The sequence below is a fragment of the Paroedura picta genome, chromosome 16, assembly GCF_049243985.1.
Source record: "Paroedura picta isolate Pp20150507F chromosome 16, Ppicta_v3.0, whole genome shotgun sequence".
Classification (NCBI taxonomy): domain Eukaryota; kingdom Metazoa; phylum Chordata; class Lepidosauria; order Squamata; family Gekkonidae; genus Paroedura; species Paroedura picta.
Window position 1 is genome coordinate 4,055,970 of NC_135384.1, and position 19,443 is coordinate 4,075,412.

A 19,443-nucleotide genomic window follows, 5' to 3' on the forward strand; every position below is an offset into this window, starting at 1 on the left:
ATATTAGAAGCCACTACAGTAAACCTCTACACCGAGCTGGCAAACTGATTTAGAGATAATAACCGAGGAAATAAGCTGTGGCTGACCCTCCCCCCCAAAAAAGTATCTATAGATTCACATGTGTAAAGATCTCTCTGAAGAAACAGCCCGTTTTCAGATTGTTGTATTTTATTATGCATTTATTTCTAATTTCTCAGCAAGCCACCCCAAAGGCAAGATCAACGCCGTCAAAACCAATGGGCATTCCCTCTCAACATATACAGGTTCTTTATGCCACTATGATACATGGTATTGATTAAAAATGTAGATTAGCTCCAAACTGTAATGGCTTACCAAAACAAACATTAGATATAAGAGCAGGTTTCAGAGAGACTCTGCACACATTGGATAATGCATTTTCAGCGCACTTTAAAAGCAGATTTTCATGTTTCGTACAGGAAAATCCAGCTGCACAAGCACATTGAAGGTACATTAACCAAGGTGTGTGGAATAGTCCCTTGTCTTATTCTTTTCTCCTTAAGAATTGCTTCCTATTGTTGAGATCAGGCCTGAAAACAATGATATAACATTTGGGGGAAAATATGCAGCCCAATAGACCAGCACTGGAAGCCAAGATAGAGAAGATCTCCACGGCAACCATGTATTTCCCTTTCGTGCTCAGGTAGGTTGGGACAAAGGACAGCCAAACACTGCAAAAGACCAACATGCTGAAGGTGATGAATTTGGCTTCATTGAAACTGTCCGGTAACTTCCTAGCAAAGAAAGCCACCGTGAAACTGGCAAAGGCCAGGCAGCCCAGGTAGCCCAGGACACAATAAAACATGGCATTGGAGCCCTCATTGCACTGCAGGACAATTTCCCCATCCACTGAATGAAGGTCTGCATCTGGGAATGGGGGGTAAGTACTTAGCCAAAGAGAACAAAGCCCTGCTTGAATAACAGAGCAGGAAAAAAGAATGGAGTGCGCCAGTCCTTTCCCCACCCATTTCCTCAGTGCAGATCCTGGCTTATTGGCCATGAATGCCAGAACCACATTGATGGTTTTGGCCAGCACACTTGAGAGGGCCACGGAGAACACAATCCCAAAAGCTGTCTGCCTAAGGAGGCAGGTCCCTTTAACAGGCTGTCCGATGAAGAGCAAGGAGCAAAGGAAACAAAAGAAGAGAGAGACCAGTAGAACATAGGAGAGGTTCCTGTTGTTGGCCTTGACTATGGGGGTGCTGTGGTGTTGCACAAAGATGACGAGCACCAGGGCTGTCAGCACAGAGCACGAAATAACCATTGTTGCTAAGGCAATCCCTAAAGGTTCTGTGTAGGAAAGGTAGGTTATCCTCTTGGGAATGCATTGATTTCTGTCTCTGTTGGAATGGTGATCTTCTGAGCATTTGACACAGGCATCCGCATCTGAAAAAGAAGAGAGGGCGAAGGTCTGCTGTGCTTTAAGCCATGCCTCATGAAACGGTGCCGTAGAGCCAACCAACGGACATGCATCTTTTTTGAGATTGACCAGGGAACCTTTCTAACAATGGGCTAATCGTTCCCATGTGAATCTCGCTATAAAAGGGACAATTGGAAAAAAAATGTCCTCGGTTGATTCCATTTCACCTTTGTGAGCCAAAACAGAGTCTCTCCAAAGAGGGGATTTGATATCTTGGTCTATCTTCATGCCTACCTTCCTGGTCAGAGATCGTCCTATCTGGACACGGAACACAGTCATAGCAGCAAAAGTTCTCTCTCTCCTTCTTTTTCCTGCTGTAGCCTGGATGGCAGCGGTCATTGCACACAGAAAGGGGCTGCATCTGTATGCAAGCAGAAAGACAGATTCCTAGCTGAAGCAGTGGCAATGAGTGGGTGAAACTCGATCCCTCAACTTTTCCTGGATCTTCATAAAGATGGAAAATACCTGTGATTTATACACTACCGTATAGCAGTTCAGGAACTGCGAAAGGCAAGCCGAATTCTGAAGCTTCTGAAGTGGAACTTTCTGCAATTGTGTCAGAGACCCCGGTACCTGTAACTGTGTCTCACCTGGTGAAAGCTTCCATGCCACACGATTTGAGGATGATTTAGGGTTAACTCTTTTCCCGGAGGAGCCCGAGGTGCCACGCTCCCCACTTTTACTCTCGTGAAAGAAGCATTTGGGAAAGTTACCCAGTTTGTGACATCAAAACCTGCAATCAGTTCTCTTTTTCCATCAAAATGCACGGCATCTCCTGCACTGTTATTGAAGATAATTCTTTGTAGAAAGTGATGGAGCTGGACAGAAAGAGAAAGTGAACAAAGGGAGAACAAGACATTAAACCCTTCAGGATTAGCTTTACAAAGTCTTGCGTTACCTAGATCTGGATGGTTCTTGATCTACAGTATATTTAAAAATCCCCCAAATGAAGCCATGGTTCTCTGCTCCAGGACAAACTAATAAGTTGATAAGCGTTAGGAGCAGGGATTTCTTCTGGAATTGATTTGGGAAAATTTAATGGCCAGAGTTTTTACTAAGGAACGTGACCCAAAAGTCACCTGTGTGACTTTGGTACTTACCTTCCAGGGCTGAAAATTCTGAAAAGTCAATGTCCTTCCATCCATCCGTCTTCTGTGCTGCAGTCCAGATGTGTCAAGGGCATGCAAAGCATGTGCCACAGCGTAGACGGCATTGTAGATATTGTAGCTGTGGCCAGTCATGCCCATTTCAAACAAGGTCCCGGGAAGGCTCTCCAGCATCTCTAGCCCTGTGCAAGCTTCAAGGTCTTCTTCCAGCGCTCTAGACATTCTCAGTGAGCAAACGAATGCTTGTTCCCAGAAGCTCTGGATAAAGCCATCACCTTTGGCCCAGGAAGGATTTACAGTCTGAAGGAAGTTTCGGAATCCTGGTAGGGGGCTGGAGTGAACGGTGAAGGAGAGGGCCCCGTGGAAATCCTCTATCTCCCAACCTTTTTGAATGCTCAGCGATTCAAATTCCCATTGAGATGTAACAACCCACACTTTGCCCAGAGGGGGTGATGATAAGTGCGCTAAGAAAAGCACCCATCTCAAAACTGAAACCGTTGAACGTTCTCCCAGGGCAAAATACACGTTTGCTTTGTTTTCCGTGAGAAGGGGATACGTTCCAATCTGCTCAACAAACAAGTCTATCAACTTTTCCATATAGGCCCGCTTTGGCAATTTCTGAATGAAGGCATAGCAGATGCCATTCTGAGAAAGCATCGGGACAATTATCTGCAGGAAAAGGTCCCCTTGGTCATCGTCTGCGGCCAAGAGCCCAATCCACGTCCATCCGAAATGGAGAAATAACTGGACAATCCCCTTGTACTGATAGACTTCATTTGGGACCATTTGGTACAAAGAGGGGGATACTGTTTCATTGTCCTGCCTTGGTGAAAAGGATCCATAAGTGACCTGAAAAATAATGTGCAGCACATGTTCAGACGGATTCCAAGAACCATTCAACAGAGTGCCAAGTTTGGAAATTTACACACTCTCATAAACGTGACTTACCTGTGGAACCTTGTATAGGGCTAAAATTGTAGCGATGTTGTCTGAGATTTCTGAGACAAGCCCTCCAATGACCGCAATCACCAATTTCTGGGCATGAGACCTGAAGTTGGGTATAAACCTCTGCTGTGGGGAGAACAGGTTCAGGGTGGCCTTATAGGTCATCCTTGAAATGAAGTAGTTGTTGAGGACATAGAAGCCCAGAGTCCTGTTTGGTAATAGGTTGGGATTCTCGTTGATTTCTTTGACGGCATACACCAAAGCTAAGACGTTCTGGTAGTATTTTGGCACTGAACTGCAAGGATAGGGAAAGCATTTTTCAAACAAACAGAAACTCGGAGGGGGAAAAATGCACTTACCCCCTTCCTTGTTATTGCACACATTCGTCTGAGGAAAAGAGCCTCTTGTGGTGCAGAGTGGTAAGGCAGCCGCCTGAAAGCTTTGCCCATGAGATTGGGAGTTCAATCCCAGCAGCCGGCTCAAGGTTGACTCAGCCTTCCATCCTTCCGAGGTCGGTAAAATGAGGACCCAGCTTGCTGGGGGGTAAACGGTCATGACTGGGGAAGGCACTGGCAAACCACCCCGTGTTGAGTCTGCCATGAAAATGCTAGAGGGCGACACCCCAAGGGTCAGACATGACTCGGTGCTTGCACAGGGGATACCTTTCCCTTTCCCTTTAGTCTGAGGAAGAGTGCTTGCACTCGAAAGCTCACGCCCTGAATAAATCTTGGTTGGTCTTAAAGGTGCTCCTGGACTCTGATTTTATTAGTCAAGCCCATAAATGTCTCTTTCTTCAGCGGAATCCTTCATCCTGTGACAAACCTGCCAAGAGCTAAATGTGTAGAAGAGTATGCTTTTCGTACATAACAATAGCGCATAGATTTTGTGGATTACTGGGGGAGGGGAAAGAAGTGTCAGTCTTTTTGGAGTTTGTAAACCAAGGCAAGAGTCATCAAGTAGCCATTTCTTTGATTCCAGAATTATTTGGGATAATTATTTGGGATAATTGCTATGCTTAACAAACTGCTGTAGCATAGCAAAGCATAGCCCTACATAAATCCCAGGTAAAGAGATGTAGGTTTCTATGCAAATTACCACCATCCCTACAAATATAAGATATGTACAGTGAGAGTCTCTTACTCTCTCTTATTGACTGTTCAATAGTAATAATAATAATAATAGCTTTATTTTTATAGCCTGCCTTTCCCAGTTGGATCAGGGTGGGTGTTAGCACTTCATTCAGCACATATTACTGATGGCAAACTGTAGGGCTTAAACAGAAAAGGCAGAATAAAATGTATGGAGTCCGTGACCATGCCCTGTTTGTTTCTCATATCTAAAACCTGATGTGATGTGATGCTACGTTTAGAAAGATGTATTTTAAAAGTTAAGCTACAAAGAAACTGTTCTAAATCTGACACGCTCACCCGTGCTTGGGAGCCCAACCCAGAAGGCAGATTTACACATTACGATATTTATTTCAGTGGCTTTAAACATTTGCTTCTGAGTGCAAACATATGGGACGGTATCCTGACGGGTAGTTAGGCTGATCCTGCACTGAGCAGGGAGTTGAATTCGGTGGTCTGCATGGGCCCTTCCGACCCTAGGACTCCATGATGCAAGCGTGCTGGAGAAAGACAATAAAAAGAAGCAGTTCTTACAGGGGTTCGCCAGCCTGCATCCTTCGGGGCTGTTCTTTGAAAAAGAAAGTCTCATGTATTAAGAAGATTTGGGAGACTACTCCACCAATGATTAGGTCACCTGGCTGATCAAATTCGTGGAGAATGGGAAGGGGATCCTTGTGCACCATGCAAAGTCTAGAGGATGTCTTCTTAAACACAGCATGGCAGAAGATGACGAGTAATAGCAGTGAGATCACCAACATCCAGGTGACACAAACATATTTCCGCATGCAGATCCGCATCTTCCCATCTACAGCAGTATCCGGCTAACATCAGTTTTGTCCCAAATGTCCTTCATTTGGGCCATTTGTCCATTAATGCAAAGTTTGGCATGCAGATTAACCTTGGCACCAGTATCTCTGTCTCACAATTCAGAAGGTCACTTTGAGTTACCTGCCTGTCTGCCACAGTGCATTCGGTTGGCTTTGTCTCGTCTCACGAGGTCACCTTCTCATCTCCTGACGACTCAGGGCCTCTAAGAAAAATGCCCTGATGCAGAGGTCATTCTTTTGGTCTCCCTGTGGAGGCCTAAGGATTTCCCGTCAGATATCCTCATTCAAAACAGAGAGGGGAAGGGACTCTGATGAGGACAATGTTTTAAGGAAAGTCACAAGAGATGTGATAGTTAGATACCCCCTATTTTAACTCTCTGCACTATGTGAGGGGAATAAAAGAGAAGGGGTGAGGAGCAGAGTTACAAATATTCCCTTTCTGACGATGGGGAGGGAGTCATCTTCAGGAAACAAAATATTTCAAATATAAAGTGGAAACGAAGATACAAAAGACCGACAGAGCCCACCCTGCCGCTGGCACCAGTCCCCATCAACTTGATTTTATACAATCATTCGGCTGGAGGTAGTAACCTTGCTCATGGCTCTTTGAAATCCCACTGGGTAGGTGAAGGAAACCTGTAATTTTAGCAATTTCAGAAGAGAAAAGTGAAGCCTCCAAAGTCCTGATCTTTGTTACGGCATCAGGTCTGTTCTTGTAGATCCCACCAGAACTTTTAATTGTTCCTGTGAAGTCTAACAAGAAGTGGGAAGGCCTGGCCTTTGGATAGGGATGTGAAGCCCACCTGAGACCACACATCAGCCCACAGGCCACATCATACAACATGCACACCATAGAGTGAGATGACTGTAATGCAATAAGCAGTGACCTATTTGCTGTGTTGGATCCAACCCCCTTTTCCATCTTAGGGAATGGCAGTAGGGAGGCCCTTTGATTTCTGAAAAGGTTATGCTGTGGAGATCATGGGACACAGATGGGCCAAAGCTGTAGGGATGGGTGGATACTTCACCTTTCAGCTCACGGAACCCAGGATTATTGACTCGCTCATTGGGGAGGTCTGATCTGTGCTCCCGACCCTTGTTCTTCCTGGCTGATAAAAATGGCCAATGGGGGAGTGGCAGAAAGATCAAGGGGAGTAGCAGAAGTTGTACATGTCCAACCAGGCAATAATTTAACCTGTTTCCGATTGAATACTTTCAGGGCTGCTGGCACGTACTGGTTACCTCTGGCATAGAAGAAACGTGAATTTAAGATTCAGTTCCTTTTGACATCCCAGAACCCTGATATAATTGAACAAGTTGCAAAGTTTTTATATCTTGCCGTGAGAGATCACGAATGTCCTACTCTAAAGCATGATTTCTGCCTTTGTTTTCTCTAGCAGTGGATCCTTTTGCACTTTCCCTTCTTATACTATACTTTTATATGCTATTAAAGGCTTGTATCTAAGCCCATTTTAAAAATGAGACACCATTTTAAAAACCTTGTGGAGCTCCCATTTGCGTCCATGGGTCAGTCACCAAACCTGCTAATGTAATTTTCCTTCCATTACCTTAGAAAACAAAGTTAGTATATTTCAAGAGTTCAGAAGACCTTCACCCATTTGTACAGTATCTCACCTACCCCCAACAATCACATCTTCTGGAGAATCAATGAGGTGTGATGGGTGAAAAAAAGCAGCATGATCGACCAAGCATGACCTTGTCCATGTACCACTGGCCATTTAGTTTCAAGCCAAACAGACAGTAATCACGAGGACGAACTGGCAAGAGTGAGAAGAAGGCACACTGGATGTTGCATTGGGCCACAAGGATCGCAGGGCTACAGGACTGGGCTATGATTACTGCATGGTCAAACAAGGTGTACAGTGGACAGAGCAGTACTCCTGTGGAAGGGAATCATTGGCTGATGACCCTTTGGACAGGGGGTGGATTAGCCTGAACTTGCCCAGCGTCAACATTCCCTGCTGCCAGAGAAGGATCAGGGGGAACCTGCCAAGCAGCTGATCATGACAGCCCAGCTGCTTGGTGTACTTTTACAGTGTCACCCCTCCACTTTCTCAGGCAGCAGAGAATACTCTCCGCTGACTGGGAAGAGGGGTGAGCAGAGACACGCGCAGGAGAGTGAAATTCAGACCGCTTCAGATTTGGCCGCTTCGGAACCAGTGAAGGGTGGTTCGGGTGATTCGGCTTTGACCCGAATAGATTCCGGCCGAATTCAAAACGGTGAATGGCACACACTGCATGATAGCAAACTTGCCTGGTGCTTACTGTTGGCCCAGCCCGCAATGAGTCATTCTCCCAGGGCCAGAAGAAGGGAAGCATAGGTGGACAGGGAAGCCAAGATCGCCATCAAAAGGGTCCTGCCCCCTCCCCGTGCCTTTAGCTGAAAGAAACCAAGGCTGGAATGCTGGCATTACTGTGCAGTTTCACAGATTACACCACTGAGAGCATTCATTTTTTAAAAATGCTATGAGTGTTTTTTTAATTATTTGGGGGGGGGGCTTAACCCCTCATTTATTTATTTGTTTGTTTGTTTGTTACTTAGTTAGTTAAATTTATTAACCGCCACTCCTGGCTGGGCTGGCTTGTAGCCGTTTACAATAAAACCCATAAAAACAGAATAAAATAAATCACACTATTAGCAGCATAATCCCACCTCTTCCCTCCCTCCTAACCCACCAGTCCAGCCTCAGGTCACCCCACCCACTAGCCTTAGGAGAGGCCACCTGCCTAGACGGATGGGCACCTGGAGGGCCTTTTCTTTTGCTTTTGTATCAGATGTCACATTTCCTAAAAACCCAGCATGTTTTACAGGCTTGTCAAATCATCTGTCTTGTCTGTTCTTGGCTCCAGTCTGCGTAAAAAGCTAAACAATGCAAAGGAATGCAGAGTGATTCTCATCTAAGCCTATGAGACAGAAGCAACTTGGCATTAGTTAGTACTATCTGTGGTGACTAAGGTGTGTTGGGATCCGAAGAGAGTTCTTCATAAACTCTTGTTATAATAATTGTCAGTCCCCCCCTCTCCCCTTGACAAGTGATCCTTCTTCTAATGTTAATTTAGAATCTGTATTGGCCAGAATTCTTAGGTGACAAATGCCCAATTCCTTTGCTTGTTCCTTTTTTTTAATCCTATTGACTGAATAAGTAATGGGCAAGGGATGAACCCTCATGTCTGAATCTTCAGCATAATTTTTTTAGGGGCAGCAGTAGCACAAAAAAGTTTGGGGAAAGTACTGTTTTGTGTAACTTAGCAAGGTGAATCTGTGCTCAGCTGCAACATTGGCGTATTGATTTGATAACTACAGAGTGTGCAAAAGCAGCAGCTGCTTCCAAGGGGCAGAAACATTGGTCTCCATGACAGCAGAACCCCCCTGTTTAGCAATTAGATGCTTGTCGAAGTTCCTTGCAAAGTTAGTGGACTGGCACACCTGAGGCCTGCTCTGTCTGCATTCACTGCTGGTACAATTGGACTTAATTGCAGGGGACAGCCTGGATTTATCCCAGAGGGGAATTGCCCTTTCTGAGTGTTAGATCACCAGAGGTTCAGGTAACCATCGGTTATGGCAAATGTCAATTTTCAAACCAGAGAGCGGTTCTGTGCTGCTGACTCAACGTAGATGAGAAAGTTTCACCAGGGCCTTCCTTCCAATGGGCTTGTTGTCCCTTTAGGTCTCCACAGGCCTCTGCTATGAATACGTGTGGTGAATACCTTGTTCTACAAACTTCCCACTCAAAGGAAAGTTGGACTCTGTGACTTTAATTGACTTAGCAGACAAAGGATAAGCACACACTTGCAGCTAGTTTAATAATCTGTTCTGTATGCCCTTCTGTCTGCTTCTCCAATAGTCCATGGTTGGAAAGAAGCATTTCCCAGGAGAAGGATGCATGATAAAGCCTCACAAATCACTTTGACATGATATTCAGGGGTGAAGGAATGTGCTTGGGGAGTGGGGGCACTATTGGACCCCATCTCAGCTGGGATTTACTCACGTTCATTTCAAGGTTTGCAAAAATCTTGCATTTACACATGATTACTCTCTACCTAAGCACATGTGTCCTCCCTTTCCCCTTTATTCCAATCCACTTCAGGCTCATCACTGACCATTTTGAGTGGGGGGGCCAGGCTGACATGACCATATATGGTCATCCAATGACATGTTTAACAAATTAGAAAAAAAATATTAAAATGAATTAAATCTCACCCATTTGGGAGACACATCCAGGGCTGTCAAGAAACCATAGGGATTCATGTGCGGACTGACGAAATTCCACTATTAAATATAGTGTTTCTGCATATTGCAAACATTTAGCAACATTGGTCATTGTGCGGAATGTCTGTAACTTAGCCCTGAACAGCCTGCTTGCATTCTGTAATGTATCGTTGTAAGTAGTAACACTGGATGGTACAAGGTCAAAGCTGTACATGTTATCATGCTTGGACGCCTTCCCAGACAGCACCTGTACATGAATGCCTATTTTGTCTAATTGTGTGAGAACAGAGTTGCGTGGGAAAATTGGGATTAAGAACTGCGTTTTTGGGTTAGCAAGTTAGTTTCGGCTTTGAATCGCCTTCAAAATAAACGCTAACTTTTCTCAAGAAGTCGTTGTATTCGTCTGTCTTCCTGACACAATCCAGGCAAACTGTTGCAAGAGCAGCTAACCTTCCAACTCTATGATTCTATGATTCTATCCTGGGACACAGCTGCTGTTTCTTACATAGTGCACCTGAACTGCAATCCTGCCCTCTTTTAGCCTCCCCTTCTCCAGGCTGAACATTCCCAAGTCCCTCACCCTTTCCTCACAAGGGCTTGGTCCCTTGGCCCCGGATCATCTTCATTGCTCTCCTCAGCACCCTCTCCATTTTGCCCACATTCTTTTTGAAGAGAAAAAACAACAGCCAAATATCACAGCAGTGGACAAAAGACAAATTCTGTTGATTGATTCCCCCCCCCATCATCATTTGCATATACATGGTGTGAGGGGGGGGCAACACAATGTTTTGTGCATAACACTCAGCAGTCTCGGGCTGTGTGTTTCACTGATAGTTGTAGAGTCCAGCACAATAAATACCGATAGAAAGGAAACCAGAAGAGCTGAAGAATGCAGAAAAAAGGTTTCACGCTTTCCCCTTTCTCAAAGTGCATCATTTTAACTTCAGACAAACTCCCCCTTAAAAAAAAAATCTCACAGCTATGTCAATTCACATGGAATTAAATTATGCCTATTTGAATTCCAGCTTGGACGAAGGCCATGGCGAGCCGTGACACATAATTAGGAGGGTGTTTGGCAGTCATTATATTTTTTAATGTTATGTCACAGATTTTTCAGGGACAAAATCACTGCATTTAAAAACCCTCAGAGATCACCAGGCCTCCGTCTGTGGTTTCAATAATTGTTTCAAATTTGCATTTATATGGAAGGCCTTTGGTCACTGATTCCAACGCAAATCAAAAATAAACATGCAAGCATAGTCCATGTGAGATCCAGCCAGCTTTCCCAGTAGGGAAGCCTTGAGGAGGTGTCTTCTTCAACCAAACAATTTTTTTGTTGATGAGATTTATGGAATCCGCATCGACAAAAGACATGTAAGACGTTGACTGTTGTATGCAGGGGACTGGGTGAGACAGCTTTCTGCTGTGTCCCTTAATTTTGCGGGGGAACAGGGACTCACAACACCATTTAGACGGAGGTCACTGCTCTGCCACGCCAACTATCATTTTGAGTTTTAAGAGAAGTTGGATTTTTCTCTCTTGCTTTTCTCTGCCCAAAGGAGTCTCAAAGCAGCTGACAATCGCCTGCTCTTCCTCTCCCCCAACAGGCACCCTGTGTGGCAGGTGAGGCAGAGAGAGCAGAGACAACCTGTGATTCCCCCAAGATCACCCAGTTGGCTGCCTGTGGAAGAGCGGGGAAACCATCCCGGCTTTCCAGATTAGAGGCTGCCAGTCTTAGCCATGATGCCAGCATTTCTCTCCCATTCCCCCTTTTCATATCTATACAACTTAAAAGTCAACTGATGCTCTAAGCACAGCCCAACAATAGCATCCCTCAGCTGACAGGAGAATGTGAGAGGGTAGAGCAATGGGTAGTTTCTGATGACCTGTGGTGCTCTGCTGCATGTATTCCAGTGTGTTCACGCTTATGTAGTGACCTGCTTTGCTTGCTTATGTCATTTTGTACTTTGGAAAGGCCTTCAGCTGTGCCAGTTGAAGCCAGTTTGGTGTAGTGGTTAGGAGTGTGGACTTCTAATCTGGCATGCCGGGTTCGATTCTGCGCTCCCCCACATGCAGCCAGCTGGGTGACCTTGGGCTCGCCACGGCACTGATAAAGCTGTTCTGACCGGGCAGTGATATCAGGGCTCTCTCAGCCTCACCCACCCCACAGGGTGTCTGTTGTGGGGAGAGGAACGGGAAGGCAACTGTAAGCCGCTTTGAGCCTCCTTCAGGTAGGGAAAAGCGGCATATAAGAACCAACTCTTCTTCTTCTTCTTCTTCTTCTTCTTCTTCTTCTTCTTCTTCTTCTTCTTCTTCTTCTTCTTCTTCTTCTTCTTCTTCTTCTTCTTCTTCTTCTTCTTCTTCTTCTTCTTCTTCTTCTTCTTCTTCTTCTTCTTCTTCTTCTTCTTCTTCTTCTTCTTCTTCTTCTTCTTCTTCTTCTTCTTCTTCTTCTTCTTCTTCTTCTTCTTCTTCTTTGCAACAAACTTCATTCTATTTTATTACCATTTTAGGATGCTGATGAAGGATGGCACAGAAAAGTATATCCTCTTAACTGTGTCTCGTGTTGAAATTCTATTTTAGGCTACAGTTTGCTGAAGGGTATCGACGTATTCACTGACCAAGCTGGGAAATTTAGAAACGAGGCTGCAGTGATAACCTGGTCACCGAAGTTAGTGAGCGGAGGAAAGGTTTCATCACAAGAATGGCACGAGTTCTGCTTCTGGTTTTATTGCTGTGCCCTGTTATGTGCAAGAAGCCTTCTACGCATTGGACCAGGCCAACGGACTGTCTTCCTATTCTTCATGGATTCTATCAGCCTGGGGACCTGCTTGTTGGTGGGATTGTTTCTCAGGTCTTCCAAATCTATGACATCACGTCTTTCCATGAGCAGCCTGCACAAATGTTCCTTTCTGAATCGATGTGAGACATCCCTTCATAGCCCATTTGCTGAGTATTTATTTGGATATGTCTTCAGGGTGCATGGCTTTTGAAAGAGAAAGGGTAAACTAGCTCTTATTTTGTGATGATGGCTACAAGCATAGACAACTTCAAGAGAGGACTGGCTAAAAAGATGGGGCAGAGGTCCATCAGTGGCTTTGAGCCACAAGGTGTAGATGAAACACTATGTCTGGGGAATGATGTTCTTTGATCTGGGTGCTTGGGGGGACACTGTGGCAGGGCTTCTGGAGTTCTTGTTCTGCTGGTGGACCTCCTGATGGCACCTGGGCTTTGGCCACTGTGACCGTTTACGCGCTGGAAACTTCCCTGCCCCAGCTCCTGTGCCGGAGTACAAATCGGAAGGGGATGAGGTACACTAGGCCAAATGCTCCCCCATGTGGGTGTAGAAAGAGGTGGAGCAACCTGCCACAACTAAATCTACAGCCTGAAGCCCGGGAGGAAACCTCCAGCGCGTAAACCAAACCGTCTATGTGACACAGCGTGTTGCACTGAATGGGTCATTGGCCTGATCCAGCATGGCTTCTCTTATGTTCTCTTCAGGGGTAGGGCAGCTTCCCAACTACTGAAGGTTCAAGCCATATGTGATCCTCTATTTTTCATGCCGTTCAAGCTTTTAACATGTCAGCCGTCCTCCCTAACATGCCACCCGTTCTCACTGGACACACTTGGAGAGAGGCAGAACTGAGAGGAAAAGGGGCGGACTATAACTAGGAAGAAATGATGAAAATAATATTTTTGTTCTTCCTGACTCTCCTTACAGATCAGTGCCCAAGAACTACCAGCACATCTTGGCCTTGGCATTTGCTGTACACGAGATCAACGAGGATCCTAACATCTTACCAAATATCACTTTGGGTTTCCACATCCTCAACAGCTACTATTGGGCAGCGATGACCTTTAAAGCCACGCTGGGTTTGCTTTCATCACGGCATATGTTTGCCCCCAATTTCAAGTGTGATATGCAGAACAACCCTGTCGCAGTCATTGGAGGACTGGAGTCAGTAACATCTACCAATATTGCCACCCTACTCAGGGTTTACAAGATGCCACAGGTAGGCCATCCGTCCAGGGAGGTGGGAAATGTCACTCATTTGGCTTGGTGTGGTGGCTTCCCATCAGGAGAACTGGGTTTGATTCCACATTTCTCCACACAAAGCCAGCTGGGCGAACCAGGGCTTGTTACAGTCCTGATAGTGGTGATTTCACAGAGCAGTCCTATCAGAGCTGCCTCAGCCTCACCTCCCTCGCAGGGTGGTCTGTTGTGGGGAGAGGAAGGAAAGGCGATTGTACGCCGCTCTGAGACGCCTTCGGGGAGTTAAAAGCGGGATAAGAAAACCAACTGTCCTGATGCTGATGACTCAATGATAGGCTGCACTCCATCTGTAAAAAGCATACGTGTATAATTTTTTTCAGCTCACTTATGGATCATTTGCCGCTACACAAGGTGACAAACGGCTGGCCGATTTCATTTTTCAGATGATCCCCAACGAAGCCACCCAGTACAAGTCCATCATTCGACTCTTACGCCACTTCAAGTGGACGTGGATTATGTTGGTCACTGTAGATGATGATTATGGGGACAATTTCTTGCAGATCGTGACGCCCATGCTGTCAGAGAACGGCATCTGTTTTGACTTCATTGTAAGGTTACCAAAAAAGGTATATTTGCAAGATAGGGTGGATGTGTTTGAAAAGCAGACAGAGCATATGACTGTTTACAGCCAAAGTAAGGCCAATGTTTGTTTTCTGTACGGAGAGAACTCATCCACCTTCAGCCTGAGAGTGTTGCTGTTCTTAGGCCCATTCACTTCATTCCCACCCGTGCACAGAGTATGGCTCGTTACATGCCACTGGGACTTTGAATCCATCTCTGTCCAAAGAGCATGGGATATAGAGGCTTTCCATGGTGCAATATCCCTTGCGGTTCACTCCAATGAGCCACCAGGATTCCAAACATTCCTCCAGTCCCTAAGCCCTTCCTGGGCCAAAGGGGATGGCTTTATCCAGAACTTCTGGGAGCAGTCGTTTGGTTGCTCATTGGGGGATGGCGATGCTCATGGGGACAAGGAAAAGTGCAGCGGAGAGGAGAAGTTGGACTCTATTCCCAAGACTTTGTTTGAGATGGGCATGATTGGCCACAGCTACAATGTCTACAATGCAGTCTATGCAGCAGCACATGTTTTGCATGCTATCTATACATTCGGAATTGGACGCAGAAGAATGAAAGGGGAAAGAAGTTTAGAATTGCAGAACGTACAGGCATGGCAGGTAATTGCTTCTCAAAGACATGATGGTATTCTCCTTGCAGTTGACCATCCATCCATCCATCCATCCTTCCATCCACCTGTATATCTGTACTCCATGCCTCCATCTCTAGATTTTTGATGTGTCCTCAGATATAAGTCCAATAAAACGCTATTATAATATCCAGATTATAGTGGCTCTGAACCTCATTTAGGACCCCCTCAGTTTCCCCCTAAACTTGCAGCTCTTTGCTTCTCTGAGCCCACAATGGCCTTGCTGACATCAAAAACTCCCATGATATCTTCGCTCTCTCCCTCTGTCTCCTCAGCCCACACATCACTAGGAAGATCTTCACTAGGACATTGCACATGGGTGGAACTGCACCAGTCCCTGTCTTGGGTTTGCCACAGGGCTTGAGGTGGGCTGGCCCTCCCTCTCCCAGGTCACTTGGTCTCTCCCTTCTCTTGCAGTAAGCTGAGCCATTTTCTCCCCACTGGCCAGTGAAGCCCCTAGTAGAGTTTGGCTGCATGTTATCATGTTGTTGTTGTTGTTGTTGTTGTTGTTGTTGTTGTTGTTGTTGTTGTTGTTGTTATTTAATTCTTAGACCGCCCTTCTCCAAATAGGTCTCAGGGAGGTTTACAACATAAACAGTTAAAACACAATACAATCCCCATAAAAACCCCAATGTTCACTGAAGACAAGCCACCCAGAAGATCTTGGCCAGTTATCACAGGGTAGGACTGGTTCTCTTTCCACTAAAATTGTAGGCTTTTAAAGTTCACAGGCTGGTTTTCAAGATCCATTAATGCTTTCCCATTTTTTCAAAGATAACAACAATGTCTTCAGCCATGGCAGTGTTCTTTCTTTTCTGTCCCTTTCTCCACCAGCTGCATCATCTCCTGAGAACTGTTATGTTCAACAACAGTGCCGGAGATACTGTGAGTTTTGATGACAATGGAGAACTGAGAGCTGGCTTTGACGTTACAAACTGGGTAACATTCCCAAATGGGTCTTTCATGAGAGTAAAAGTGGGAAAGCTGGATCATTGGGCTGCACCAGGCAAAGAGCTGACCATTCACGACGACCAAATTGTGTGGCATAGAACCTTTAACCAGGTGAGCCTTAGAGTCACAATACATGAAAAATGTGTCACACAAATGACCAGAGAAGAAACTCAACTTGAAAGTATGGTGTTGCTACACATGTCTCAAAGAAAAATACCTGCAGGCGGACAGGGCTTTCAGCCTTCTTTCCCCTGCTGCTTTCCCCCATCAGAATAGATCGGAGAGACGAGGGCTGGGTTAGGCCTGAGAAAAAGAGAATCATTGTGCCCACAGGCATTTCCACTGGTGAAGACAGTTTGGCAAGGAAGAGGTGAATGGCAAGATATCTGAGGTCAGGATCTATGACCTTTCCTTAAAATAATGAGGACGAAATCAAGATCTCCTCTACACTAGGAGAGTTTGGGGCTGCCATCGTTTTAATATCAACCATGCAAGAGCTGCCAGATTAGCATCTCTTCTCAGTGATGATATACTTGATGCCACTCTTCCTTTATTAATAGGGAGTGCCTCTTTCTGTCTGCAATGAAAACTGTTGGCCTGGCTACAGCAGGAAAAAGAAAGAAGGGGAGAAATTTTGCTGCTACGATTGTGCTCCGTGTCCAGAAGGAATGATCTCTGGGAAGAAGGGTAGGAGACCCAATGTCATATATGTAGTCTAACGGGATAGACTGAAAAAGAACAATGTTGGATGATCCATCCATCAGGGGTTCTGGAGTGTCTGGGGAAACTTGTCGCATATTGTTTTCCTCTTTGATTCACAGAGATTCTACACTAATAACCCAGGCATGCCAAGTTGCACTGATAGCCGTTTTACTATTCTTTGGCTTTCCCCAGAATGTTGCAACTTACTTGAATCCTATGCTCCCCCTTCCCCCAGGACCTGGAAAGGTTGCACACAGCTGTTATGGTCCTCACCAGCAGTGGGGGCAGCTCTCCTGCAGCAGGGATCTGCACCTCCGAGCCTCTAAGGGAAGTGGAAAGAGGAGGAGGTGGTCAGGGGTGGGGCATGGAAGGCGATTGGCTGGCCACGGGATAGACAGCAAGCTGGTTGGAGGAGGAGGCACTCAGGAGCATGACAGAGCCAGTTTGGTGTAGTGGTTAGGAATGTGGACTTCTAATCTGGCAAGCCGGGTTTGATTCTGCACTCCCCCACATGCAACCAGCTGGCTGACCTGAGCTCGCCATGGCACTGATAAACTGTTCTGATCGAGCAGTGTTATCAGGGCTCTCTCAGCCTCACCTACCTCACGGGGTGTCTGTTGTGGGGAGAGGAAAGAGAAGCCCATTCTAAGCTGCTTTGAGACTCCTTTGGGTAGAGAAAAGCAGCATATAAAAACTAACTCTTGTTCTTCTTCTGAGTGTTAAGTGCTGAGTGGCACTTAAGCCATGAGACACGCTCCTCCTCCAAAGGCTTACCAGAAATATTAAATGGAACAGATAGTCTTCAGGATAACAAAAGCAGGTGTATAGGCCACTATTAGTTTGGTTTATTGAGACCAATGAAAATCTATAAATTATCATTAAACTGGGAGAGTATTATAGCAGGTCAGATATCCTGTGCTCTATCCCATTGATGATTTTTTCCCTCTCCAATCCTGGTTATTAGTGATCATCCATTATAACTGATAAACCTTGATGTGAAGAACTGCAGGAATTCCCAAGAAATGCCATGGACTTATTCAACTTTGTGAAACAGATTCACTTATCCCCTTGTCCCTATCATCCTCATGGAGAAAATATTTTTAGAAAACAGAAATGTGAATCGGACTGCTCTTAATCTATTTAATTGGTTGAGAATCAAGCTGATGAGAAGTCCAGAATGAGGAGAGATACACTTATTCAAATGCGAACTTTAAACTAATCAGATATCACGATCCTGGAAGGTCAAGAATACCTTCCCATCATGCAGTGGGGAAGCTAAGATGGAGAGAAAAAGATGAACAAAGGAAAATGTCTTGACACATTTCAAACATTTTAAATTTTTTTCCAGACATGGATACCTGCGCCAAGTGTCTACCAGATCATTATTCCAATCATCACCAAACTCATTGTGTTTCCAAAGAGATAACCTTCCTTTCTTACAAGGAACCTATAGGTCTCATCTTAGCTACTTTGGCTATTTTCAACTCTCTGGTCACAGTTTTGGTGCTTGGGATATTTGTGAAATATCAGGACAGTCCTATAGTCAAAGCCAACAACCGAAGCCTGACATATATTCTTCTGGTCTCCCTTGTTCATTGCTTCCTCTCTTCTCTGTTCTTCATTGGGCAGCCTGGAAAGGTGACCTGCCTTCTCCGACAAGCAACTTTTGGCAGCATATACTCAGTAGCCATTTCTACTGTGTTGGCCAAAACCATGACTGTCGTTTTGGCCTTCATGTCTACCAAACCAGGATCTAGGATGAGGCCACTGATGGGGAGAAAAATGGCCTATACGTTTGTCCTTTTCTGCTCCCTTGTTCAAGTAGGCATTTGTGTGCTTTGGCTAAATACTTCCCCTCCATTTCCAGATATGGACATGTTCTCCTTGAATGAGAAAATCATACTACAATGTAATGAGGGTTCAACAGCCATGTTTTACTGCGTGTTGGGCTACATGGGTCTCCTGGCTATAGTCAGCTTTGTTATGGCTTTTCTAGCCAGGAAGTTACCAGACACGTTCAATGAAGCCAAATTTATTACTTTTAGCATGTTGATCTTTTGTAGTGTTTGGCTGACTTTTATCCCAACTTACTTAAGCACCAAAGGAAAATCCACGGTGGCCGTGGAGATTTTCTCCATCTTAGTCTCTGGTACTGGATTACTGGCTTGCATTTTCCTCCCCAAAATTTACATCATTGTCCTGAAGCCTGAGTTAAACAATAGAGAATTCTTAATAAAGAGGAAACATGAAATCAATACAAATTTGTATTCTTCTTCCCTAGGTATGCAAATAAAATGATGGACATTTATCACTGCTAATACTCTTTTTACTAACCTGTGGGAGTTGAATTTGTGTGAAACTGATCTATATTTTAATGGATTTGTTTTCTTATTTCTTATGTTAATTGTTGAAAGTTTGTAAAAAATTGTTGTGTATGTGGTTTTCAAGGGACCTTGAAAGAACCCTTTAGCTTGGACCTAATGCTGAGATCCTGAGACATCTTTCGGGAGTTGCTGGCCCTGGACTGTTAACCAATCACGTAACCAACTTATAGACCAATCACAGGCTTCTGTTAAGGGCCAATTGCATGTCTTAGTGAGAGACTCAAAAATGTATATAAATTCCAGAGTTCCGATTATTGTTGTTCAGCATTTCTGGTTCCAGTAAAGCTGTTGGTTGATGGAGCTGAGTGTCTGTGTCTAAATGAACCTATGGATTTAATAATATTCCCACTAGAAGTTAGCAGACATTTATCAAGCATTTAACAGACACATTTATCAGATACTTTATCACACATTTATCATATACTTTACTCAAATGGGGGCTCGTTGCATGCTTATAAATGAATAAATAAGGCATTT

The 19,443-nt window shown here is 44.9% G+C and overlaps 2 protein-coding genes across 2 annotated transcripts; one reads left to right on the forward strand and one right to left on the reverse strand.

Annotated features, from left to right (window-relative positions):
* Positions 1 to 502: 502 nt before the first annotated feature.
* On the reverse strand, positions 503 to 5,299 carry LOC143826573 (vomeronasal type-2 receptor 26-like). The gene is made up of 6 exons (XM_077315409.1): positions 5,151 to 5,299; positions 3,493 to 3,784; positions 2,539 to 3,393; positions 2,029 to 2,256; positions 1,673 to 1,799; positions 503 to 1,404 (listed from the first exon to the last, which is right to left on the reverse strand). Exons 1-6 carry the CDS (start codon positions 5,297 to 5,299, stop codon positions 503 to 505), a joined length of 2,553 nt encoding a protein of 850 aa, XP_077171524.1.
* On the forward strand, positions 5,298 to 18,880 carry LOC143826574 (vomeronasal type-2 receptor 26-like). Its single transcript, XM_077315410.1, has 8 exons — positions 5,298 to 5,429; positions 7,501 to 7,684; positions 12,255 to 12,342; positions 13,393 to 13,684; positions 14,046 to 14,900; positions 15,764 to 15,991; positions 16,441 to 16,567; positions 17,931 to 18,880. The coding sequence occupies exons 1-8, from the start codon at positions 5,298 to 5,300 to the stop codon at positions 18,878 to 18,880; spliced, it is 2,856 nt and encodes a 951-aa protein (XP_077171525.1).
* Positions 18,881 to 19,443: the final 563 nt, after the last annotated feature.